This window comes from Bubalus kerabau, chromosome 4 (genome assembly GCF_029407905.1).
Source record: "Bubalus kerabau isolate K-KA32 ecotype Philippines breed swamp buffalo chromosome 4, PCC_UOA_SB_1v2, whole genome shotgun sequence".
Taxonomy (NCBI): Eukaryota; Metazoa; Chordata; class Mammalia; order Artiodactyla; family Bovidae; genus Bubalus; species Bubalus kerabau.
Genome location: NC_073627.1, coordinates 109,154,181 through 109,179,619, shown reverse-complemented (window position 1 = coordinate 109,179,619; position 25,439 = coordinate 109,154,181). Strand labels below are relative to the sequence as shown.

Here is a 25,439-nt window from a genome sequence, read left to right as displayed (position 1 = left end):
GATTTTGGAGCCTGAAAAGGCACTGGAGACATTTCTTATTCTCTGTCAGGGGTCACATCAGGTTGTGGGGCAGTTGAACATTATTGGAAGGGCTGCATTCAGTACTCTCTGTCCATGCTGAGTTGGGAGGTAGATTTGTGAAGAAAGCACCAGAGAGGTCCCAGTTCCTACAGAACTAAAGGAGGAAGCACTGTGCTGTTGATGAACAGAATTAGGAAATGTCAGCCACGTAGAAAATTCTGTGTGTGTGTGCTTAGTCGCTTCAGTCATGTCTGACCCTTTGCGACCCTATGGACTGTAGCCCACGAGGCTCTTCTGTCCATGGGATTCTCTAGGCAAGAATACTGGAGTGGGGTGCCATTTCCTCCACCAGGGGATCTTCCCAACCCAGGGATCGAACCTGTTTCTTATGTCTCCTGCGTTGGCAGGTGGGTTCTTTACAACTAGCACCAGCTGGGAAGCCCACAAATTCTGTGCTATACCTATATATATATATATATATATATATGTAAAAATAAATAAATTACATAATAATAATCCAATTTTTCTGCTTCATCAGTGAACAGATATTAAGTACCTAACATAAGTAAAAGCAATCTAGAAGATGCAGTGAGAGAAACAAAGTTGATTAAATTAGTTTTGTAGGCCCTTAAAATATTTACAGACAAGAAGGGAGTCTAAGGAAATCAGCTAGTACCTTGTATTATAGATCTTGTAGGAGAGTCTTAAAGACGGGCCTTGAGAGTTCAGAGGAAGGAGAGTTAGTTTCCAGTGGGGAGATGAAGTAAGGCTTGGAAGAGGAAGTAATGGGAGGGTTGTCCATGTGAGGGAGCATAGGGAAGGAGCAGCACCAGGCAGAAGAGAGTAAACTGAGGCAGGTGTGCTTGTGAGAAAAGAGGAGACCCCACTTTCTACACTGGGAGGAGTTCCGCCTGCTGGGATGCACCCGAAAAAGACCACAGGTGTAGTGGGAAATAACCCTGGAGAGGTAAGCTAGTGCCAAGTGGCAGATGTTAGAATATCTGGCTAAGTATTGATAGCATGAACTATGTTTTCTGAGTGGTAGAGAGATTTTTAGGTTTTTCAAGTTGCATTTGAGCTGGAATAAGGATGGGATTTGAGCTGAGTGGGAGTTCTCCCCTGTAGCAGTATGGGAGAGGGGTAAATGTGAAGGAAGAGGGACAGTCGGGATGCTACACTGGTGGTCCAGTGTAAGGTAAGGTGGCAGCGCCAGAACAGACAGAAGAGAGGCACTGCGGAGTTAGAAGGACCGACCCGGATGTGGTCAAAGGGAAGAGATCAGGGTCGAGAAGGCCTTGGGGGTTTGATTTTTAGATGGCTTGGATAGTAGTGCTAATTATGCAGAAAGAAAACACCAGAAAGGTGCTTGAGAAAATGATGAATTGCAAGAATTGTTTTTAAAACCATTTAGCGCATTTTATCTGGTCCTAGCATCACACATTTGTACACCCTTCTCCTTCCTCACAGGCAGTAATTTGGAATACACCTGTAAGTGTGGAGGCCTTCAGTCAGGAGGGCCATTAAACTCACAGACATCCCTGCAGGAGGCGGGGACCACGGAAGGGAAGCCCATCGGCAGCCCGGATACCTTCCCCACCCAGGAAAGCATGCTGTCTCCAGTGAATCTGACAGACGACCAGATAGCCGCTGGCCTCTATGGTAACTTTCCTCACTCGCAACCCTTCTCAGCATCAGCACAGGACCAGAGTTGTCAGCGTTCCAGCCTAATGTCCGTGTTTCTTATAAATTGACCTGGAAAAATGATCACACAGTTGGTAGGAAGTAGGCCTAGAATATCTCTTAAGATTATCAAAGAAAGTCCCCTTAAGAAATGAGGTCCCCTTAAGAAAACGTGTCTGATGTTGCAAATTACAAAGTATTTTAAACAGCATTTCACTGATTCATTTATACCTGTCTGGCAGGTATAAATTTTTCTAGGTTTATCTCAACTGAAAAAAAAAAAAGACTAATAATAATCCCTATCTTAGTGCCTAGATGGTTTTTGAGGATCAAGTGAGATATGACATCACTTTATAAACAGTAAAGCCTGATATAGATGCTAGTTGTCACTGCTTTTGTTATGTCTGGAAGGACTAATGGATTTTTTTTTTTTTTTTTTGCATTTAAAGAATGTTATTAATGGAACTTTGAATTATTTTCTTTGCATGCACAAAATTTTCCAATGGATTTTGGAGAAGTTTCTCATATATACATGCCAAGATCTCTAGTTACATAAATAAAAAATGAATGTACATAAAGAATACCTATTCACTTACTTATATGGGTATGAATTATATTAATTTGATCACCATGATTCACTTCTCCACAGTATGTACAAATAATGAAAGTACGCTGAAGTCCATCATGAAGAAGAAAGATGCCAACAAAGATTCAAATGGAGCAAAAAAGAATCTTCAGTTTGTTGGCATTAATGGAGGGTAAGGAAAGATGGAGGTATTAGTGTTGATACGTGGTCTGTTTCCTTTGCCTCCTGTCTACCCAAGTCCTATTTAAAGGTGCTAGTCTAGGATGCTGCCACATAGGGTGACAGAAGATTCCCTCCTCATAAAGGTGCATTTGGGCCTCTCTTCTCTCTTGCTCTCTGTAAGGATATTTCGCTCTTGAAAGGATACCTGATGAAGCTGAGTAATTTACATCCTCTCACCTTTGATGTGAAACAAATGGTCTTCAAGGAAAGCAGCAGGCAGCAGGTTGCCTACATTGTTGGACAGCTTATAACTTACCTGTGGCAGGACTGAGCAACAGACAAAGACTGAAAGCATTGCTCCATGAGCCAGGGATAGTCATCCACTCCTTCAGAACGGGTTGTTGTGCTTGGCTGTCCAGGCTTACAAACAAAATAGTAGGGCCTCTCACCCGAAGAGTAACCTCGCCATGCCATCAGTTCTTCATTTTCTAAATGGAATGTGTTTTAGTTGTTTTATTCCTTCTCTTGTAATTGGCCCAGGTAAATAAATAGTCAAGCCTGTTTGTCCTCCTACAGTTGAATCAAAACAGTTAATCCTATTAATCCATACATGGGCTCATCATGTAACAGTAGTGCAGAGTTAGTTGAGATAGTATTTATAGTAAAGCGTGCCACAAAGGTTTAACTTAGTGGTGTCTGCTTTCCAAGTCATTAGCGTTTTATTGGGTAATGTGTCCCACAGTTTGGAGAGCGTGTACCAGAGGAACTGTTGGTCACTTACATAATCTGTTCACCTTGGACAATGGGAGAATTAAAGGTACGAAATAGGAAGAATGAAAAGGGGAAAGAAAAGGAATAGGAAAGATGAACAACCGCAGAACTGGTTTCCATAAAATAAATTTCCTTTGATTTACACTAAGCTAGAGGTGCTATATGGAGAAGGCAATGGCACCCCACTCCAGTACTCTTGCCTGGAAAATCCCACGGACGGAGGAGCCTGGTAGGCTGCAGTCCATAGTCGGACATGACTGAGAGACTTCACTTTCACTTTTCACTTTCACACATTGGAGAAGGAAATGGCAATCCATTCCAGTGTTCTTGCCTGGAGAATCTCAGGGACGGGGGAGCCTGGTGGGCTGCCGTCTGCGGGGTTGCATAGAGTCGGACATGACTGAAGCGACTTAGCAGCAGCAGAGGTGCTATATATATACATACTATTTTCTTCAAGTGGTTATCTGATACTGCTCAGCAACCTTGGTTATCCCTTTTAAGTGATAACCCATTCAAAACCACCAGATTTCTAAGTAGACCTTACTCCAAACTTCTAAGTGCAGGGTCTAAAAACCACTGGTGAAATTTCTGGAGTCATTTAGCAGCTTTCCCTTCATAAACATTTCTGTCACTGGGTCTTCATGGGCGCACCTCGCATCTCCTGAACTCCCAATTGCCACCTAGGTATGAAACCACTTCCAGTGATGATTCCAGCTCAGATGAAAGCTCTTCTTCCGAGTCAGATGACGAGTGTGATGTCCCTGAGTATCCTCCCGAGGAAGAGGAGGAGGAAGAAGAGGATGAAGACACTCGGGGAATGGCAGAAGGCCACCACGCAGTTAATGTGGAAGGTTTCACGTCCACCAGGGTGGAAGATGAAATGCAGGTTCCAGAATGCGAACCTGAGAAGGTGGAAATCAGAGAGAGGTGTGGTACATCCTCCCCCTCCCCCACCCTTGCCACATTTGGTGTACTTTGGCAGAATTGTCTGGTTGTGCAGATTGTGCAGTTGAATCTTAATAGATCAATTTTTCCAGTCTCCAACAAAGCGCTAAACTTTACCTGGTCCTTAGAGGTGTGTACTTCTTGTCCTGATGCTAGTAGATACAAGTGCAAAAGTAATTATCTGCTAGATCTCTTATGGTAGCAAAGAGAAGGGCTTGGTATCTGTTCACCTTTGTTTCTTCAACTGTTTAATATCTCACTTTGTATGTGGAGGCGCCATCCACCAAACTCTTAAGCACCACTAAAACTTCCATTGTTTTAACAACCCCATTTATACTTAAAGGCATATTAGAATTTTTTGTAACCAACATATTTCACGTTTTAAAGTTTCAGATTTTACCATTACCCATTTATCCTTATACAGGTGTCCTTACTGATATGGGTCTGTACTGATATTATATGAGAGGAACAGTTTTGGACCTCAGCCAAAGGTCACAGTTACTGTAGAGATGATGTGATCAGTCACATGCCCATAGTTTGTTGCTTATTGAGTGATTGGGATCACCACAAGAATGACTTTGGGACTGTCATAAATAGCAGCTGAAATATCAAACACTCTGGTTGGCTACATGTACTAAAAGTGTAGCCAATTTTAAAGCCTTAGCAAACGTGGAATCGATGCTTATAGAACAGGAGAGAGCAGAACAGATGGAAGTTTCAGTATGTTTTTTCACCATGTGAAGTATAACTAGAACATTTCAGAAAACTAATTTGGCAAATGAGTATTTAACTGCATTAACACAAGGTAAGTGTCTTTATACTTCAAGTATTTTCAAATGGCTCCATATTTTGATATATGTTGTTTTTTTTAAAGCTTTATTGAGGTATACTTTATATGCCGTATGTCATCTGACTTTTAGGTTTATGTTTTCGTGTGGATTAAACAAACCCTTCCTGAGTCACCAAATGTGATTTCAGATGTGTGGTTTACTGGTCAGCATAGTGGGTGTGTGGTAATTCAGATCTCCTCAACCCCTCAAGAGTAAAAGTATGTTTAAGAACTTAGAACCAAAGAAGTGGAAAATCTCCATAATGCCACACAAGCCAAAGTGGTGAAACTGAAAGCTACCCTCATGAAATAGGCCAGAGCTCTGGCTGGAGGCCTTGGCTCTGTGTGTAGCATCTGACCTCGGGCATCTGGACTCTCCCAGGCAGGCACCTAGTGCCACCACAACCTGCTGAGGTTGACCTGGGGCTCCTGGTCTTGTAAAGGGTTATAGAGTTTGAGGTAAAGATGCCTTTCCTTCTGTAGTCAGTCTTGAGCTCTCTTTCTTCTATTTTTCCTCCTTTCTAGATATGAATTAAGTGAAAAGATGTTGTCTGCATGCAACTTACTGAAAAATAATATAAATGACCCCAAAGCTTTGACCAGCAAGGATATGGTGAGTCTGACCTACAGACCCTGTCTCTCGGCCGGCCCTGGGCTGTTGTTGCCTGCACTCTTTCCCCCCCAGACTGTTCCTAGTGCATGGGCAGAGTGACCATCCTGCTGCCCTGCGCGCCAGACGACCCTGTGAATGTCTCCCTCAGGCCTGACTTCAGATCTCCTTTCCCCAGCCTGTACTTTTCTTGGGGGCTGAGCATCTGCGAGGCAGATACTTGCATATGGAAAGGAGGGCTAATTGCAGCCATTTGTCATCTTTCTGCACGTCCGGCTGCTTACAGAACCTTGTGATCCAGGGAGCAGAGTCCTGGAATTTTTTAAGTTAGCCTGTGTTTTTAAGAGAAACCTATCTGAGCCGAGGTCAGCATTCCTTCCAATTATGAAACTGCGTATTATGCTCTGATGTGGAATGCAGTCAGTCACTATTTTTAAACCTAGAAATAACTGCACTTGTTGGCCTCTCACAGCTTGAGAGATTTAGAAGCCGGTGGCAAAGAGGTAGACAGTTTTGCCTTAAGGAGCATGAATAGCATAACATAGGACAGATAAATATTTCCATGGCCATGGTGAATCAGATGTTCTTGCCAGGTATGTTGCTCTAGGGATGTTTAGATTTGCAGCTTCTTTCATAGGTTAGACCAGCCTTCTGGTAGACACTTGAATTCAGTGCATTGAGAAGGTATAGCATTTCATGTTATTCTAGATAGTAATGTTCATTTGAATCTTTGCATATTAGTGGAAGATTTAATGTGAAGTTTTATGCTAAATAATCAAAGTCTGCAGCTGATGAGACAAGTTGATTCATAGGTCTCACAAAGTTGTAGAGTTATGAAACCAAAATGTTAAGATGGAAGAGACTTAGGGAATTACCTAATGCTGGAAAGGCAAATAGTTTTCCTCATATAACAAACACAATCTGAAGAAAAATTGATGATGGCTAGCACAGGAGAAGGACGTACGTGTGCCCACCAGGACACGATCCTGGTCTATCCCGCTTTAACTGAGGCCCTAAAGATTATAAGTAGCTGCTAGTTAGTGCTTGGAATGGATGATACCTGTCTTCAGTTCTCATCCTATGGTTTTTTTTATCCCAACTAAATCATGTTACCTTGTTATATGGCATCATTTTGGAAAATTATGCTGTCTTTTCACATCTGTTTATATTGCTTTAGAAACTTAAATTTATCAGAGCCAGCTGAATCTTGACCTTCAAATATTGTACTGAAAAAGGAGCATAGCAGTGATGTTTACAGAAGGAAATACTAAATGAAGTCCCTGGCCTAGGGGGACATTTATGTACATGTTGAACTCTTATCAGTATAGACTAAGTGCCTGTCTGTACCTTGGTCACAAATAATAAAACCAGGAAAGGTCGCTGCAGTGTTAATATTTCCCACTAGGTTTAACCTGAACTTAAAACTGATGCTTTCAGACCCCAGATTTTATAGCTGTTATATACTTTTACTTTTACCTTCCCCATTATTATTGCTGTTTAGTCACTAAGTCTTGTCGGACTCTTGTGACCCCATGGACTATAGCCCCCCAGGCTCCTCTGTTCATGGGATTTCCCTGGAATGGGAATTTCCCTGGAATGCCATTTCCTTCTCCAGGAAATCTTCCTGACCCAGGGATCGAACCTTTGTCTCCTGCATTGGCAGGTGGATTCTTTACCACTGAGCCACCAGGGACTTTGCCTATAATACTAGGTTATGTGATCCTCAGGGAGGACTTAACATTTCTGGGGCCCCAGTTGTCAAGCATATTCTTAGCACACACCCCAGGATTGGTCCATTTTTTTGTTAACTGAATATTCATTCAGTAAAGACATGTTTAAAGTACTGTGCTATGAAAAGTCCCAAATGTGAATGATCGCAACGCCAAGGCCATGTAACCATATCAGGACACTGAATATGTAGCTATAACAGAGTTTGACAACCAGATGACATAACTCCCCTTCCTTCTGTGTAAGGTATCCAGAGGAATTGAAATCTGAATATGTGAGTGAACAGAAGAAAAGAAAAATTAGATGAATTCTTTCCTGGTCAGGACCCTTTTCATTCAAGTGACCCAAACTATGAAATGCCAATTTCATGTGTCCACAGCCTAAGGGAAGGCAAGTGGGGCTGATGACCAGATGCAGATGATCCTGATGGGAAAAAGTAATTTGTTTCAGCAAAAAGTAATTTGCTTTTTATTCTCTTTCTGTGGTTGAACATTTTTATTTGGGATGTAGTAAGAATCAGGTTGCCTGCATGGTTATGGTCTCCAGCCTAGTGCTGTGGAGATGGATGTTGAAGGAGTTGAAGTTGGACTGGACAGGAAGGAGGCAACCTAATTGTGTCAAATGATTTCTCCTGTCCTGATTACTATGAAAATCATTTTCAAGGCCAACCTCCCTACATGATATTAATAGTTCAATAATAAATGGACCCTGGCCTAAGTGACTTAACATGTATTACCTCATTTGTCATCACAAACATGGTGAAGGAAAGGTATTTTTATTAGCCCATTTTTCAGATGAAGAAACTGAGGTACAGAGTAAGTATCTTCCCCAGCTTTGAACAGCTCATCGCTAGCAGAATAAGAATTTTAGCATCCTGGTGTAATTCTTGCACGATGGTATAGAATTTAGAACATGTGCATGTGTGCAAATCAGAAGGTATACTTACTTTGGAATTTGAGGCTTCTCTGAGGGCTCTGGGTTTTACTAGTTGTTCTTTGAGACCAAAGTATATCTGCATGTACTTTGACTATAAAAGGCCTGATTTCTTGGGCTTTCAGCTAGGTCTCAGAAAGGTCTATAAATAGAACTGCTAATGGTCAACTGCTTGGTGTCTTGGCAGCGGTTCTGTCTGAACACCCTCCAGCACGAGTGGTTCCGCGTGTCCAGCCAGAAGTCAGCCATCCCGGCCATGGTAGGGGACTACATAGCCGCCTTTGAGGCCATCTCACCGGAAGTCCTGCGTCACGTCATCAACATGGCGGACGGCAATGGCAACACCGCCCTGCATTACAGCGTGTCCCACTCCAACTTCGAGATCGTGAAGATGCTCTTGGACGCGGGTACACTAGCAGTCCCTTTCTCTCCTCCAACAGACTCAGGTTGTGACTCATCTCGAAGGAGCTAGCCGACCCACTCCTCAGTTTGGTGACCCTTCTAAAAGCCTTTCCATTGCTTTTCCCCATGAGACGGTAAGAATCTCATTCTTGAGTCGTTCATGGGAGGCTTGAAGCGGATTCCAGATCTGTTTTGGAAGGTGCCATTGAGGATATTCTGTGCTGCAGTTCAGCAAGATGTATCCTTGGTAACACACATGCCTCACATTCCATTCGAGAATATAGCCAATGGATGTATTAAACATGGAGTAAGGGGGTGTTACATAGAAGGGTCCCCTTGAGAAATAGGGAGCTTTCAACTTTTTGTTCAAATGGAACAGCCCTATTATCAATACCTTGAGTCTACAAGTCACTTTATTTCTTTTTGAAATACGTATTTTTACTTCTAATTTGATGGATACAGAATCCACAGTACCTCACTCTGATGAGTGAGAACGCAGTGTGAACATCTGATTTAGAATACGCAATGCAATTGTCCGGTTTTCCCATTCTGCTTCTTGACCCAGCTGTCCCAATTTTTTTCTGCTTTGTTTTGGGAACATTAGATTAATGCAGAGAAGAGACCAAACAAATCTATCTTTTTTTCTAAGTTTGATTGTTCCCAGTTTAAGGGCCATGTTAGGATAAAACTGTTTCCAGTTTAAAGGAAGGAATTCCAAGCCTCCTTCCCTTCAGACTTTCCAGACTATAAACAGAGCTGATGATACTCTCAGCGCAGGTTACTGTTTAAACAGAGAAGTGGATAATATCTGGGAAAGCTAAGAACAGGATTTCAGGATTGCTCCTGAAAGTAACAGTTTAATCTGCCCTTGGAAATTTTGCATGGGCAGGATATTTTGGTAAACTAAATTATTTTAGTTCCATTGTTGGATGGCTTTGGTTAATCACTTTTCTGGGTTTACTTCACTTTTTATAATGCTCACCTTTATAAACTGAGATTGTGGCTCCATAAAGAATGTTTGTAAATCTAGGATACTAGCAACATCAGCAAAGAGCCGAATGCCAGAGATAGTAAGGCGCCTTGAAGAGCATGTCTGTTCACCCGCTTCTCCGTCAGACAGCTTTTTTCTTTTTCCTTTTCTCTGTTAAAAAATACACACTGTTGTAAATACCATTATGTCCCTAGTATGCAGTTGTTTAGAACTTAAAAACGTTTTCACCATACAGTCTCTTCTCAGTCTCAATGATAGAAACACCCTAAGCACTTTAATTGTATCTGGTCTCACATAAAAAGTTCCTTGCCTGCACTTTCCATTCCTTTCATTTTATTAGAAAGTGCTGAAGGAACTTAAGGATGCCCGCAGGATAATTTAGGCCCTTTGTGTGTATATGCTTAGTCATGTCTGACTCTTTGCAACCCTGTGAACTGTAGCCTGCCAGGGTCCTCTGTCCATGGACTTTTCTGGGCAAGAATACTGGAGTGGTTTGCCATTTCTTCCTCCAGGGGATCTTCCTGACCCCAGGGATCAAACTCTAGCTCCTGCGTCTCCTGCACTGACAGATGGATTCTTTACCACTGAGCCACCTGGGAAGCCTAATTTAGGCCCTGAAGACTCCTTAAGAATTACAGGACTAGAAAAGTTCTGGTTTATTGAGTCTAGGAGTCCCTGACAGTTTGTACGGGATTTAACTAAAGTTGCTGTCAGACCACAATTCTTAGAGCTGGGTGTCATATGATTGGATTCTAATTCGAAGGGTCCCACATGAGAGCATCAAGCTCAGGGTCTCAGAGTGAGCAGTGGTTTATGAGTGGGGAACACCATATTCAGTGTTCCTACATAAGCCTCTACAAATCGTTCTTTCCCTTATAGTCTGATCACCTTCTTCACTTCAAAATGGTGATTTTCTAGACAGAGATTAATGTCTAGATTCCACATTATATTGTATTCTTCAAAGCAACCATTACTTGGAACAGCCTCCCAGACTTCCAAGCTGTTGTAGTTCAACCGCTATTTGCAAACAAGAGGGGCTGTGAAAGCTTGCTTTCATTTCTCATGACCTAGAAAAAACTTTTTCTTTGGTTTAGTATGAAAACATCTCTCACATTTCCTTCTGACTCACTCTGGGACTTTGACTGCTGGAGGCCATTTTACTGGGCTCTCCCATACTCCACACCTTCAGTTTAGGAGGGCAACTGATGCTGTTGGAAGACTGGCTCTTGCCTCAAGAGACTCATGTTTTTGCAGATGTGTGTAACGTGGATCACCAGAATAAGGCAGGGTACACCCCCATCATGCTGGCAGCCCTTGCTGCCGTGGAAGCAGAGAAGGACATGCAAGTTGTGGAAGAGCTCTTCGCCTGTGGGGATGTGAACGCCAAAGCCAGCCAGGTGAGTGCACTTACTTGCAGATTCTGTGCTAGCTGGCATAGCTGTGACCTGCACAAGTGCCCCCGCCACGCTCCTAACCACTGAGCACAGTCCGTGTGGCTGCCCAGTGGTCCTTGATGACCAAACACACCCATGAAACGCCAGCTTAACCATACAGTGGAAACGTCTCCCTTCTCTGCCTTGCATTGCGTCTGTTTGAAGCCATGTGCACGTGAATCGTGGGTCAGCCTGCCTGTGAGTGACTGGGAGTTCCCACCATCTACCCAGTGGCCACTGCTCCCTGACTGTCTCCAGATCACAGTGTCTTCCTGCCTGCACAGGGCCCCTCACCCAGGTGTGATCACAGTTGACTTGTGACCATCTTCTGAACTTTCCAGCTCCTTATTATCATGAGACGGACCCTCCAAGCCAAAGGGAAAACTGACTCATGACTTTAGAGTCTTACTTATGATCTCATAGTTCACAAGAAGTGAGTTGCTCCATGACTGCCACCACCCAGATCAGATCAGTCGCTCAGTCGTGTCTGACTCTTTGCGACCCCATGAATCACAGCACACCAGGCCTCCCTGTCCATCACCAACTCCCGGAGTTCACTGAGACTCACGTCCATCGAGTCAGTGATGCCACCCAGCCATCTCATCCTCTGTCGTCCCCTTCTCCTCCTGCCCCCAATCCCTCCCAGCATCAGAGTCTTTTCCAATGAGTCAGCTCTTGGCATGAGGTGGCCAAAGTACTGGAGTTTCAGCTTTAGCATCATTCCTTCCAAAGAAATCCCAGGGCTGATCTCCTTCAGAATGGACTGGTTGGATCTCCTTGCAGTCCAAGGGACTCTCAAGAGTCTTCTCCAACACCACAGTTCAAAAGCATCAATTCTTCGGCGCTCAGCCTTCTTCACAGTCCAACTCGCACATCCATACATGACCACAGGATAAACCATAGCCTTGACTAGACAAACCTTTGTTGGCAAAGTAATGTCTCTGCTTTTGAATATGCTATCTAGGTTGGTCATAACTTTCCTTCCAAGGAGTAAGCGTCTTTTAATTTCATGGCTGCAGTCACCATCTGCAGTGATTTTGGGGCCCCCCAAAAGAAAGTCTGACACTGTTTCCACCGTTTCCCCATCTATTTCCCATGAAGTGATGGGACCAGATGCCATGATCTTTGTTTTCTGAATGTTGAGCTTTAAGCCAACTTTTTCACTCTCCACTTTGACTTTCATGAAGAGGCTTTTGAGTTCCTCTTCACTTTCTGCCATAAGGGTGGTATCATCTGCATATCTGAGGTTATTGATATTTCTCCCAGCGATCTTGATTCCAGCTTGTGTTTCTTGCAGTCCAGCGTTTCTCATGATGTACTCTGCATATAAGTTAAATAAACAGGGTAACAATATACAGCCTTGACGAACTCCTTTTCCTATTTGGAACCAGTCTGTTGTTCCATGTCCAGTTCTAACTGTTGCTTCCTGACCTGCATACAAATTTCTCAAGAGGCAGATCAGGTGGTCTGGTATGCCCGTCTCTTTCAGAATTTTCCACAGTTTATTGTGATCCACACAGTCAAAGGCTTTGGCATAGTCAATAAAGCAGAAGTAGATGTTTTTCTGGAACTCTCTTGCTTTTTCCATGATCCAGCAGATGTTGGCAATTTGATCTCTGGTTCCTCTGCCTTTTCTAAAACCAGCTTGAACATCTGGAAGTTCACGGTTCACATATTGCTGAAGCCTGGCTTGGAGAATTTTGAGCATGACTTTACTAGCATGTGAGATGAGTGCAATTGTGCGGTAGTTTGAGCATTCTTTGGCATTGCCTTTCTTTGGGATTGGAATGAAAACTGACCTTTTCCAGTCCTGTGGCCATTGCTGAGTTTTCCAAATTGCTGGCATTTTGAGTGCAGCACTTTCACAGCATCATCTTTCAGGATTTGGAATAGCTCAACTGGAATTCCATCACCTCCACTAGGTTTGTTCATAGTGATGCTTTCTAAGGCCCACTTGACTTCACATTCCAGGATGTCTGGCTCTAGGTCAGTGATCACACCATCGTGATTATCTGGGTCGTGAAGATCTTTTTTATACAGTTCTTCTGTGTATTCTTGCCATCTCTTCTTAATATCTTCTGCTTCTGTTAGGTCCATACCATTTCTGTCCTTTTGGGGGCCATCTTTGCATGAAATGTTCCTTTGGTATCTCTGATTTTCTTGAAGAGATCCCTAGTCTTTCCCATTCTGTTGTTTTCCTCTATTTCTTTGCATCGGTCGCTGAAGAAGGCTTTCTTATCTCTCCTTGCTATTCTTTGGAACTCTGTATTCAGATGTTTATATCTTTCCTTTTCTCCTTTGCTTTTCGCTTCTCTTCTTTTCACAGCTATTTGTAAGGCCTCCCCAGACAGCCATTTTGCTTTTTTGTATTTCTTTTCCATGGGGATGGTCTTGATCCCTGTCTCCTATACAGTGTCACAAACTTCATTCCATAGTTCATCAGGTACTCTTATCTATCAGATCTAGGCCCTTAAATCTATTTCTCACTTCCACTGTATAATCATAAGGGATTTGATTTAGGTCATACCTGAATGGTTTTCCCTACTTTCTTCAATTTCAGTCTGAATTTGGCAATAAGGAGTTCATGGTCTGAGCCACAGTCAGCTCCCAGTCTTGTTTTTGCTGACTGTATAGAGCTTCTCCATCTTTGGCTGCAAAGAATATAATCAGTCTGATTTCGGTGTTGACCATCTGGTGATGTCCATGTATAGAGTCTTCTCTTGTGTTGTTGGAAGAGGGTGTTTGTTATGACCAGTGCATTTTCTTGGCAAAACTCTATTAGTCTTTGCCTGCTTCATTCCGTATTCCAAGGCCAAATTTGCCTGTTACTCCAGGTGTTTCTTAACTTCCTACTTTTGCATTCCAGTCCCCTGTAATGAAAAGGACATCTTTTTTGGGTGTTAGTTCTAAAAGGTCTTGTAGGTCTTCATAGAACCGTTCAACTTCAGCTTCTTCAGCATTACTGGTTGGGGCATAGACTTGGATTACTGTGATATTGAATGGTTTGCCTTGGAAACGAACAGAGATCATTCTGTCGTTTTTGAGATTGCATCCAAGTAGTGCATTTTGGACTCTTTTGTTGACCATGATGGCTACTCCATTTCTTCTGAGGGATTCCTGCCCGCAGTAGTAGGTATAATGGTCATCTGAGTTAAATTCACCCATTCCAGTCCATTTCAGTTCGCTGATTCCTAGAATATCAACATTGACTCTTGCCATCTCTTGTTTGACCACTTGCAATTTGCCTTGATTCATGGACCTAACATTCCAGGTTCCTATGCAATATTGCTCTTTACAGCATCAGACCTTGCTTCTATCACCAGTCACATCGACAGCTGGGTATTGTTTTTGCTTTGGCTCCATCCCTTCATTCTTTCTGTAGTTATTTCTCCACTGATCTCCAGTAGCATATTGGGCACCTACTGACCTGGGGAGTTTCTCTTTCAGTATCCTATCATTTTGCCTTTTCATACTGTTCATGGGGTTCTCAAGGCAAGAATACTGAAGTGGTTTGCCTTTGATCCTTTTTTTTTTTGCCACCACCCAGCCCCAAGTAATTCCCTGTCGATGCTTTCCCATTATCATTCTCCCTGCTTCCCTTCCCCCAGCACAGCCGCACTGTGGGTCACACCCTGCCAACCCACCATGTGCTTCTCAAGTCCGCTGTCATTTCTCCTCACAGGCAGGACAGACGGCCCTCATGCTGGCGGTCAGTCACGGGCGGATCGACATGGTAAAGGGCCTGCTGGCTTGCGGGGCTGATGTCAACATTCAGGACGACGAGGGCTCCACCGCCCTGATGTGTGCCAGTGAGCACGGGCACGTGGAGATCGTCAAGCTGCTGCTGGCCCAGCCAGGCTGCAATGGCCACCTGGAGGACAACGTAAGCTGTCTCCACTAGTGGGGCCTCCAGGCCAGTGACGTGCAGGGACTTGGGGGAGAGGCAGTGCTGCTTGACCAGGGGAGAGAGCAAATCCTCCTTTATCCTCCTCAGGGATTTGTGTTGTCATCCAGGCCACTTCCCTTCACAGCCCAGCTTGACAGCATCTTCTGTGTACAAACTAATATTCCCATTAACTGAAGCCAAGGGCAGAAAGATAAATAGGCCTCACTCCAAAATTTATAAAAGGAAGAAGGTGATGGGCATGTACGAGAACCAGTGTACTGAAGGGAGATAAACAGATTCACAATACAGAAGCGAATTTGGTGTGGGTAACTGCCAGGTGCCCTGAAAGAAGAGGACTAGCCCCACCCCCCGCCCTTGGTCCACTTGGAAACCCTTCACTGGGGCCCATCCGAGTGAATAATTTGTGACCTTTCATCAGCTAGGGGATCCAGACTATCTTGGCTTGTTTTCAGCACATTTTCTCACTCCTTCTCGGGCTGTTCCCATCATTGTCACTCTCATCTCCTTCCTCTGCCAGTTCCCAAACTTTCCCATTCCCAGATAACCCCTTGACTGGAAAACTGGAAAAAATTCTGAGGAAAGCTGCTGATCTGGCTGTCTCCAGACCAAAGAGGAAGAGAACCAATAGGTCATGGTGCAGGAACTAACATTTGGGTGGTGACAAGATTCAGAGGGCCAGGTCCCAGAGGACTGGCTGGGTTGGTTCTCTTTTTGAAAGTTTATCTCTGGAGCACAGGTTGAAACCAGGGCTTCCATTGGCCCCAAACACTAAGAGATTAGAGGGAAAGCATTCTCCTTTGCGCTACACTTGAGGTCCTGGTAGGCCCACACCAACAGGAAGAGCCAGTGAGTACAGGCGTTCGCTGGCAGGAAGGACTGACTGGCCTCTGCACTTGCAGTGGCCTCCCCGGGAGCACGTGAGCTGCGGTTGCACCAGACGCCCTTCGCTCCACTGCAGAGGAGGGCCAGCTTCCAGCTTCTTTCCTGAAGAGCAGTCTGTGTTTCATGTGCCTTGATTGTTTGCTTTTACTTCTACTCTCAGCAAAGAACAGCTTGTAGATCTTGTAATAAGAGGCCATCGAGCCGCAGTGACTTCCAGAAATCCTGGTCCCCTGCTTACTTCCTTATCCTTCAAGGAGCAAGAGGGTATCCAGCTGGCCTCTGGAAGAAAAGTGACTCCCAGAATTCAGAGTGGGAGGGAGGACCCTAAGGCTCAAACCACACACAGATTGTTCCCTGCTGCTGGTGACCAAAAGGGAATCCTTATCCCAGGACTAAAAGGAAAATAAGTTGTGCCATATTTTGTCTTTTTATTATTGTTAATTACTCTTGGTTAAGATATAGTTGATGTCTAGTATACTGTTTTTGTCTTGATACATCTTTATATCCATCTAAATTCCTGCATTATAATGGAATCCTAACTGAACATTTTGTTTCCCATATTTAGTGTTTCCCCTTGTATATCCATAAGATATATTCCTGCAAGGCAACAGGATTCAGTGCTTAAATGTAGGTGTGACTTGGAGCATTCTACAAGGGTGGTTAGGGCTACAGGACCCACTCCTTCCCCAAGAGGAAAGTTAAGAGATTCTTGGCAAATTGCAGGGCAATCAGAACAGACATCACGCTGCTTGATGGCTCATTTGTAATTATAAAAAGAAAAAAATGTTAACGTTTCTATCCCTGCCTTTGCCTATTGCCCCCCTGCTGGTAGGCTAGATGGGTGAATTAGAGCCCTTCCTGGGCAGCCTGTTTTTGTTGAGACCCCTCTGTGTGCGGACATACACACTGACCACCGTGAGGTGATGACACTGGCAACGGGCTGATCCCTGTCTGAGGCCGGGGTAGGGGTTGTGCCTCTGTCATCCTGACGTCCTTCAGGCTTGGCACCTAAGAGGTCCAGAAGGTTTCCTACAGAGCTGAACAAACAGCTAGACTGGGGAGCCTTACCCAGTTGAGAGGGACTGGTGCTGTTAGCTTTTGGCTGCCTGGAAGTTTGAGAAGCCCGACTTGGTTTGTTTTCATCTCGTCTCCAGGATGGCAGCACTGCACTCTCGATAGCCCTGGAAGCCGGACACAAGGACATTGCTGTCCTGCTGTACGCCCACGTCAACTTCGCCAAAGCCCCGTCTCCGGTCAGTGTTGTGCACTTGGCGTTCGTACGCAGGCTGAAAGCCACCAGACTAGTTGGCCCCCTTCCTCAAGGAACTGACAGGGCATGCAGGTTTCATGACAATTCTGAACACCAAAGTTTGAGTCTGGAGTGTAAGAATTCATCATTTTTGCCCCACCCAGAGGGCCAGGAGTGCTAATGGTTAGCACTGCTGAGGCTGGATGCCTGCTTGTCCTCACACCCTCACAGGAAGGGTTTATTCTGGACAGAGTTATCCAAATGGCACATCTTGAGCCCATGAATACACATCGCCTTCCTGGCATCTTTCTTAAAGTTGACAGTGAGCAGCAGCCCGTGGTCCTGAGGGCTGGGGGTTCTCTCTCAGCAGGAAGTTGACTTCCCAGGACAGCTGGAGGTGGCTCTGCCAAGCCTGCTGGCCTGAGAGCGGCTCCCACTGGAGGACCGTGTATGGGGTGCCAGCCCTCCTCGCTCTGGCTCATGCGTGGTGCTCACGGAGTTCCTGTGTCACAGAGGACACATCTACATGAGGTCACTGACTAACCCCCAGTTTTTTTTTTCTCCTTTCCTGGTCTCTAGGGCACCCCTAGACTTGGAAGGAAGACATCTCCTGGTCCCACCCACCGAGGGTCATTTGACTGACTGTGTGCAAATAGCCGTCCATTTACATGCCACCACTAAGCTGCTAATTGTTCCTGTTGGGCTGACAGATACTGAATGTACATTGTGCCTGAGCTCACCAGCAAACAGAACACAGAAAACCGGGGGCTGAAGGCTGGAGCTGCCAGTGGGAGCTGAGCCAGCAAGAGATTTCTGGCTGGGCACACACGCCTCCCTTCTGGCCATCTCCCGTCTCTGTAGGGCACACTTGCTGTTGAGTCTCTGCTCCGTTATGTACAGTTGTAGGAAATTGTAACCTGACCTGAGTGGGCAACTTCTGTTACTTCTGTTCCTGCTCTCCACACCCCCACCACTGCTGAAAAGTATCAAGTTCTCACTGGCATGGTGTTTTTAAAACTTTTACACAAGTATTTATATTTACTAAATGTGGACCCACTGGAAAGCTCTTTGAAAGCTCCGTTCCAGGATGGTTTTGTTGATTTTCTTTTTGTCTTTATTATTTTAAAATAAGGAAGTTGAGATGACTTTGATCATGAATGAATCGGGCCTGGGCTGGTAGGTTTCTGGTTTTAAAAATAAAAGGTGGGATTCTCAAGTATAAAACTTAACAAAAGGAAGTCTATTCAGTTGGTTTTATCTAGGTGGCTGTATTATATGACATTTTATACAAAGGGTATCTATATAAAATTGACACAGTATTTTGAACTTTTATATTCCATAGTAACTGAAGACATGAAGAACGACATGTAATGTTGCTGTATTTTTATTAATAATTGCACAATTCTGTGTCTAATGATGAAAGTTGAATTATGTTAGAGAAATTGGCTATCCATTGGCCTCTAGAGAAACATAGTGTAGTTCTCCACGTATTTATGGATTCCTTTATCCCATGTCACATTTACTTTGGTCTTACATGTATTTAAATGTTTGAAGTGCCTTAGACTCTTGCCATATTTTCAAAATAAAATTTCATTAAGCTCTTTAACTTGTCCCTGCTTCATTTCTGACAGCTGTCTGCCCTGATCCTTTTGACTTACAGCAGCGGCAGCGAAAGCTGATGGGCGGAGGGTGAGTGCCCTGTCCACTCGTCTTAGGCTCCAGCAAAAGGAGACGCCTCCAAGCACATGACTCCATCTCCAGCTCTGCTCATTACTCAGGTTGCACAGCAGGAGTCTCAGACTTAAGACCTAATTAGGCAGACAGTTCATCAGACAGGTAACTTCACAATTAACTCCTAAGCTAACTCTTCTCCGGTGCGGAAGCACTGGTCCTTGACTCTAGTTTGGGGGGCAGCTGCTGGGTGACTGGTTGAAACCTGCAGGGATGAGAAAGGAAAGATGAAACTATACACACGTTATTCCAGCGTGCTGTTGGCTTAGCAGCACCTGTTTTCAGGTACTTTGTAAAAGGTGAAGGGAATGACTCTCATATGAAATGAAGAAGCATGGCAGCCAAAATGTAACTGTGTTTTGGCACAGTTGCTGGTGATGAACTTTAACCGGTGCCATTTGTGAGAGCCCGGGTGTATTGGAGATGCATCACTGAACCAGGAAAGTGACAGCGCAGCTACTGGGAGTCGTGAGCACCCCTTTCCCTCCCTTGATGGGTCTGCTTGCTCTGGGATCTGTGCTAAATTTCATTTCAGATAGTTATTCAAACCCAAGTTCCCTCAGACCTGAAATAGGACAATAAATTAAAAGTGGAAGAGTTGTTGTTTGAGGAGAAATGGGGCTGTGAGTTTTCTGCCCCTTAACAGCATGACACGCCTTTTGAGCAAGGAAGTATCTCAGGTGGTTTGCAGTCCTCAGAATTTTCTTTTGTTTCATTTGAGAACACTCATATGAGAAGGCACTCATACCTTCCATGCGTAAGAAAATGAATTCCTACATCTGCGTGCTGCATTTGATGTCTTGTGCTGAGTTTTGCAGAAGAAAATGAGTGCTTATTGTATCTGGAAGGAGGTATTTATGGAGCTGACTTCTGGGTAACATATGTTGGCTTCTGCCTTGTTTGCTCTGCTAGCTCTGGGCACTTAGAATGCTTTTTATCTTGGGATCTTGGCACACTATAAAACCAGCCTGACTTCCCCCATTGGGACAGCTGCGATTTATGGAGGCACCATTCCATGAAGGGATTTGTGGCAGGAGACTTGGGCACAGTCCCCAAGTGAGGGCAACAGAGGGCTGGAGACTCCTCAGTGTATTGTCCAGCTTAAGTGAAGAGAAGCCTTAACCTTTAAGTGACAGCCAATTCCCTGAACATCTTTGCCCTAGAAATGTGGAGGCTAACCTGGAATCCTCCCCAAGACAAAAGGTATAAAGCAGCAGGAAACTTGAGACTGTAGTGTTGGAAAGAAAAACAAAACTGACCCCTTGTCCTCCACCATCATGACTAAACGGACTAAATCCTGTACTTACTATGGGGGAGGAGGCCTTTCTCTTGGCAGTAGTCCCCAGAATACATGAAGTACTGGACCCTTCCCATAAGTTACCAGTATGCTAATGAGAAGAATTTTATCCCGGGCTTTTGTATTAATAATAATGGAACACTGCAGATACATAACAGCTCTTGCAGATAGAATCAGGTAAGAAAACTGCTATTTTTTTTCCCCTCAAAGGAAATAACATTTCTTTAAATCCTAATGATTTAAATCCTTTTGGGGTCCAGGGAGCCTGCTGCAAGTAGAGACAGTTTTATTTTTGTTTAGGCTTTGTATAATGGGTTCACAGCATGCATAAGAATTTCCTGAAGGAGCTGATGAAAATACAAATTCTGGGCCCCCCCCTGAGCATTCCAATTCTTAAGGTCTGGGAATCTGCACTGTTACCAAAGCATCGTAGGTGTTCCCCAGTGTGACCATTGGTCCAACTGAGAATGTTATCATCCCTGAATTATGAGATGCTATTCATATGTTCTTTTCCAAACAAGTTAGGTGGGGTGGGGAGAGCTATAGCCAAACAAGAAACCTGACATTGAATCATTTATCTTTGGTGAGTAGTCTTTGTGTGGCATTTTTCCACGTTCAGTGACGTTTCTGCATCTCCTGGAAGAGTCATTACCAGACGGCCAGGGATCAGGGCTGCCTAGGATCTGTTTTCTGTGTTTATGGTATAGGAGGAGGAGGTGGCTCTGTACATGAGTGAGTGATGGAAGTTAAGCAGGCAGACAACTCTTGGAGCATTTTCCTAACTTCATCTTTTCTTTCCTTGCCCACTTCCTCATGAAAGAAGACTATTACCGTACAGGAAAGAGAAGGTCATGGCCTGTTGCTTTGACTTTGGAACAAAGGCCATTTTCTATATTCTTTTTTACTGAAAGAACAGTTCTTGTTGAGCCCTGGGCCTTAGCCAGAGACTGTTCGGTGCTTTCTGCCATACGGAAATTACTAATCATATGTTTACTCTCTTCTTATTCAGCATGGCTGTAATTTAGAACCCAGCTGATCATAAAAATATATTTAAAGTACATTTTGTTGAAGGGATGTGGCTGAACTGCTGGTCACAGTGTTCCAGAGCTGCGTAGGCTTGCTCTCCCTCCCCACCAAAGGCCTGGCTACTTCCTATGGGGAGGAGTTGGGAAGTCACATCAGCTCTTTAAGGGTGAAAGATGGAGTGAGTCAGCACTTGTCATGGTGTCCCTGAGATACCTGGCCTGAATTCTGGCAAGGATTTTGTAGAGAAGCTGGAAGGCAAAGTACCGGTGTAGCCTAATTTTGAGGACATTGGGGAAGGGCTGGCATTTTAGGAAACCAGCTGTCCTCTGCCTCTCCATTAAGACTATTGATTTCATAGGCAAGGGAATGGGCACCATATCCCTAACTTTCAGATAATAGAAGCTGCATAAAAAATATTCCTAAGACCAAATGGCATTCTTATACCTGGGGAAAAACATTTGTTCCCCATTCCCCAACTCAGAAAGATGCAGTTAACCCAGCCCTAGAACCACTATGAAGGGGAGGAAGAGAAAACCCCTGAGCTGCAGGTGGGCAGGAGCTGCTTTGCCCAGGGGTTCCAGGGACAGCTCAATGCTGGCTGTCCGGGACCTCATGCCAGCAGGGCGGGCCACTTACTTCTCATGTGTCAGGCAGCAAAGAGATTCTGGCTCTGACTCCATCTGCTCTGTTATGAAATGTTGAATGTGCTTAAATAGGTAATAAAGGCAACACATCAATAAGGGTCTCAGAAAGTTCAAGAGCTCTCCCCCCAACACACGCCACCAAACCCTGTCTGAAATATGTCCCTCCCCGGAAAAGCCAGCCCTCTGACAGGAAGATTCGTAAGATCAGCTTTCCTGCTTGGGTTTGTAGCACCTGCCAGGACTGAAGAGTTCCGGTCCCTGGCTGATAAATCCGAGTTGAATGAATGAGTGTTGGAAGTCCGAGGTGTGTTCCCATTAGGAAGGGGAAGGAGAGGCCTGAGAGGGGCTGGGCACCCCCAACAGCAAGCTTGCTCCTAGCCTTATGTAGCTGACCTGTTAGGGTCAGCTTTATGATCGTTCGTCAGGCTGTAAACTCATGATTTATGCACTTTCCTTTGGGTGTATTAACTTTAATATTTTTTATTAAAAAATAAAAACATTTTATGAATTAAGATATTCTTGGGAAAAAAAAGATACTGATTTTGTTTGAAGGTCAGTAGGAACAAAGAAATAGTGAATGTAAGACTGAGAAATCTGCCCTGCCATTTCCTGCCAGTTTTTTTTTCTTTTTTTGTAAATGAGTTTATTTAAAAAAGATGCTTGACTTGAAGGGAAAGCTATCTAGGATTCATTTCTTTTAGAGGAATTTATCCCTGCTTAAAGATAGATTGCCCTACATGTATCAGCTACGTACAAAAAAGTTATAAAATTGTCCTTGGTTTTACAATGATAAATGAAAAACATTAAAATTCTCCAATTGAACAAGGTATGCAAGAATTTTTATGTTGTTCTTTTTTTTGTTAAATACTCTTGCCTGGAAAATCCATGGACAGAGGAGCCTGGTAGGCTGCAGTCCATGGGGTTGCTAAGAGTCGGGAACGACTGAGCGACTTCACTTTCACTTTTCACTTTCATGCATTGGAGAAGGAAATGGCAACCCACTCCAGTGTTCTTGCCTGGAGAATCCCAGGGATGGCAGAGCCTGGCGGGCTGCCGTCTATGGGGTCGCACAGAGTCGGACACGACTGATGCGACTTAGCAGCAGCAGCAGTAGCAGAGAGCAAAATGACTTACTGGAATATAAAGATAAGAGCTGATGAGCATCCCACTAATGGAGAAAGGGGGGAATTTTCATGGAATCAGTATTTTTCCCCATCCCGTCTCTGTTCTATATCGATCATAACATACCATTGGCCATTTAGTTAAAAAATGAAATATGCTTGTACACATACACCAGTTACTTTATGTGCAATAAAGGAATGAGGAAGGGGAAATGAAAGAAGAGAGAAACTATTACTGTAGTAGTCAGGATGTGGTGGAGCCAAATTGCAGTTTTCTCATTGAGAATGTCTTCTTGGTCTGGGAGAAGAGAATTCTGGAGTAAAGTAGCAGGTTCCCTTTTTAGTAGACACCTCCTGTCTGCTACTGGAGCATGTCCATTGTGTCTTCATCTTCCATCTCCAGCTGTGCAGTTGTGCCTGTTTCACTGATTGCCTGTCAAACTGGAATCTAATCTGCCTCATTGACAAGCCCTGTCGTTCACAGTAGGCTTTCGTTAGTTTACTAAGTGATGTATGCCTCTTAAACTCACCACAGAACCATCCTTCCCCACCACCTTCAAATTAATGTGATCATTGTCCTCAGCCTTGACTCCTTCCTTGGGCTTTTCGCCCACCATGGTGAGCGCTGGGGTCCTAGCTGCCGCTTCACAAAAGAGGTACCGCGTCCACACAGAACGAGCACACAAGCGGCACAGGGGGCGGCAGAAGAAGGAGGCCCCTGCCGGTTCTTTTATGTCGGTATGCAGCTTCGCGCACGATGAGTATTGTGACCCAAGCATGTAACCTGCAACAGGAGTCATTTGGATGGTTTTCAGTTCCTCCAGTTGTTTTTCTGGGTACTGCCCTCCCACTTTTGACAGTAGGCGTGACCATGTGACCTGCCTTGCCCATGAAACATCAGTGGAAATGACATGACGTGTCCATTTCTGATGGGAGCTTTCAAAGCCAGTGTGCAGCTCCTGTTTTTCCCCATCATGGTGGTCATGGAATCAAGTGTGCAGATGGAAATCAGCCTGGCTCCCCCAGGGACTGCAGGGAGTTAGTGGTCCAGTGCTGACCTGTGTTACAGGTGTATTATGGACAGTACAATTAATCTGGATGACATTAAGTTAGGGGCGTTAGGCTGCAACTTGTTACCACAGCATAACTTAGGTTTTCTTTACTGATACTGAAATTGGTGCCAGGAAGGGTGCTGCTGTAGCCAAAGGGCTTAGCAGCTGACGTGTGGACAGCAGGGACAGTGTCATTGGGGGCTGAATCACAGAACACAGGAGACTGTTTGAATGGCTCTTTCTTAGTTTTCCAAGGATGCTCAGTACAGGACCATCCTTGATGCACAGGAGAGAAGGTAACCCACTACTGGGATGTCTTTGGGTACTAAGGACTCAATCTCTTTGGGAAGGAAAACCCTTTCCTATCTATCTTGTGAGACTGATTGTGTCTTAAAAACTTGCATTTCTCAAACTTGATCACACATCAGAATCCCCAGGAGGGATCGTAACAACACAGACTGTTGGGCCCTACCCGGAGTTTCTGATTCAGGAGGTCTTGGAATAGGCCCAGGAACTGGCATTTCCAACAAGTTCCCAGGTGATACTGATGCTGTTGGTCTGGAGACCACACTTTTGAGAACCACTGCTCAAGGGAAGAAGTGTTACAAGTGGACCTCCCCTTATCTCAGCCACAGTGCCTGCTGGATGGGACACCTGAGTGTCTGCACTCTCTAATCTTTGTGGGATTTCCTTTGTTTGTTTGCATTTTCCTGTGATTTAAATCTTTTAGCCTGTTCCATGTGTGGAACTTTAGCTCCCCAATTTGAAAAGGAATTTTGCAAAGCTATGCCACTATTATCTAGTGGCAACTCTTTGTTTCTACAGCTTATATAATAATATTGAGTGTTTATAAAGCCTGTGTTCATCCAGAATTGGGTTTTAAAATTTGGTCAGAAGACTTTACTTGAATCACAGCAGTCTTGTAAGAAAATAATAACCCACACATAACGCTGAGAAAGAAATCTTTATTTATGCTAATCCCACTGAGTGTCTCTTTGTGTTGGCTTGTTCCCTCATGAATGCTCATTGAGAAGTCACAGTCTCCTCCTGAAACCCCAGTGAGGCAGGGAGGAGTGGAGTGAGGCAGGGAGGAGCGGGTGTGCAATGTTGCCGTCTTCTCAGCTGCCACCTCTGAATTCTATCTCTGTGTTCTTACTCTACCATCAGGCAGAGGCGTACAATGGTTTCCCTTTACAGAGCCAGGACAGTGGTCATCTAGACACTTATGCCAAGGTCGGAGAGACAGAGGCATCTGTGAGTGACGGCCTCTGGGGCCCTTGGGACCGGGAACCAATTTGAGGGATTTTCCCTGTCTAAGGGCATGACGTGCGTGTCCATAGCCCCAGGGTCAGAGACTGAATCAAGATGAGTAAGAGGGAGGAAAAGTCAGTGTTTCATTGGGAAAGGGGGAAACTTGTTTATATGCTCCCCTACCTATA

The 25,439-nt window shown here is 44.4% G+C and overlaps 1 protein-coding gene and 1 pseudogene across 14 annotated transcripts in view; one reads left to right on the top strand and one right to left on the bottom strand.

Annotated features, from left to right (window-relative positions):
- The window catches only part of KANK1 (KN motif and ankyrin repeat domains 1), a 215,124-nt gene extending 196,389 nt beyond the window's left edge, over window positions 1-18,735 (top strand). For 13 of the 14 annotated variants that reach the window (XM_055578237.1, XM_055578235.1, XM_055578236.1 and 10 more), the window contains 9 exons: window positions 1,489-1,680; window positions 2,351-2,459; window positions 3,905-4,147; window positions 5,520-5,607; window positions 8,453-8,672; window positions 10,913-11,055; window positions 14,774-14,974; window positions 17,035-17,133; window positions 17,709-18,735. In XM_055578237.1, coding sequence (XP_055434212.1) covers window positions 1,489-1,680; window positions 2,351-2,459; window positions 3,905-4,147; window positions 5,520-5,607; window positions 8,453-8,672; window positions 10,913-11,055; window positions 14,774-14,974; window positions 17,035-17,133; window positions 17,709-17,771 — 1,358 coding nt within the window. In that variant the 3' untranslated portion in view covers window positions 17,772-18,735. The remainder of the gene's footprint in view (window positions 1-1,488; window positions 1,681-2,350; window positions 2,460-3,904; window positions 4,148-5,519; window positions 5,608-8,452; window positions 8,673-10,912; window positions 11,056-14,773; window positions 14,975-17,034; window positions 17,134-17,708) is intronic. The other variant, XM_055578244.1, reaches the window with a different exon arrangement.
- Window positions 18,736-23,288: 4,553 nt separating this feature from the next.
- On the bottom strand, window positions 23,289-23,565 carry LOC129650078 (small ubiquitin-related modifier 2-like; annotated as a pseudogene).
- Between the last annotated feature and the right edge of the window lie 1,874 nt (window positions 23,566-25,439).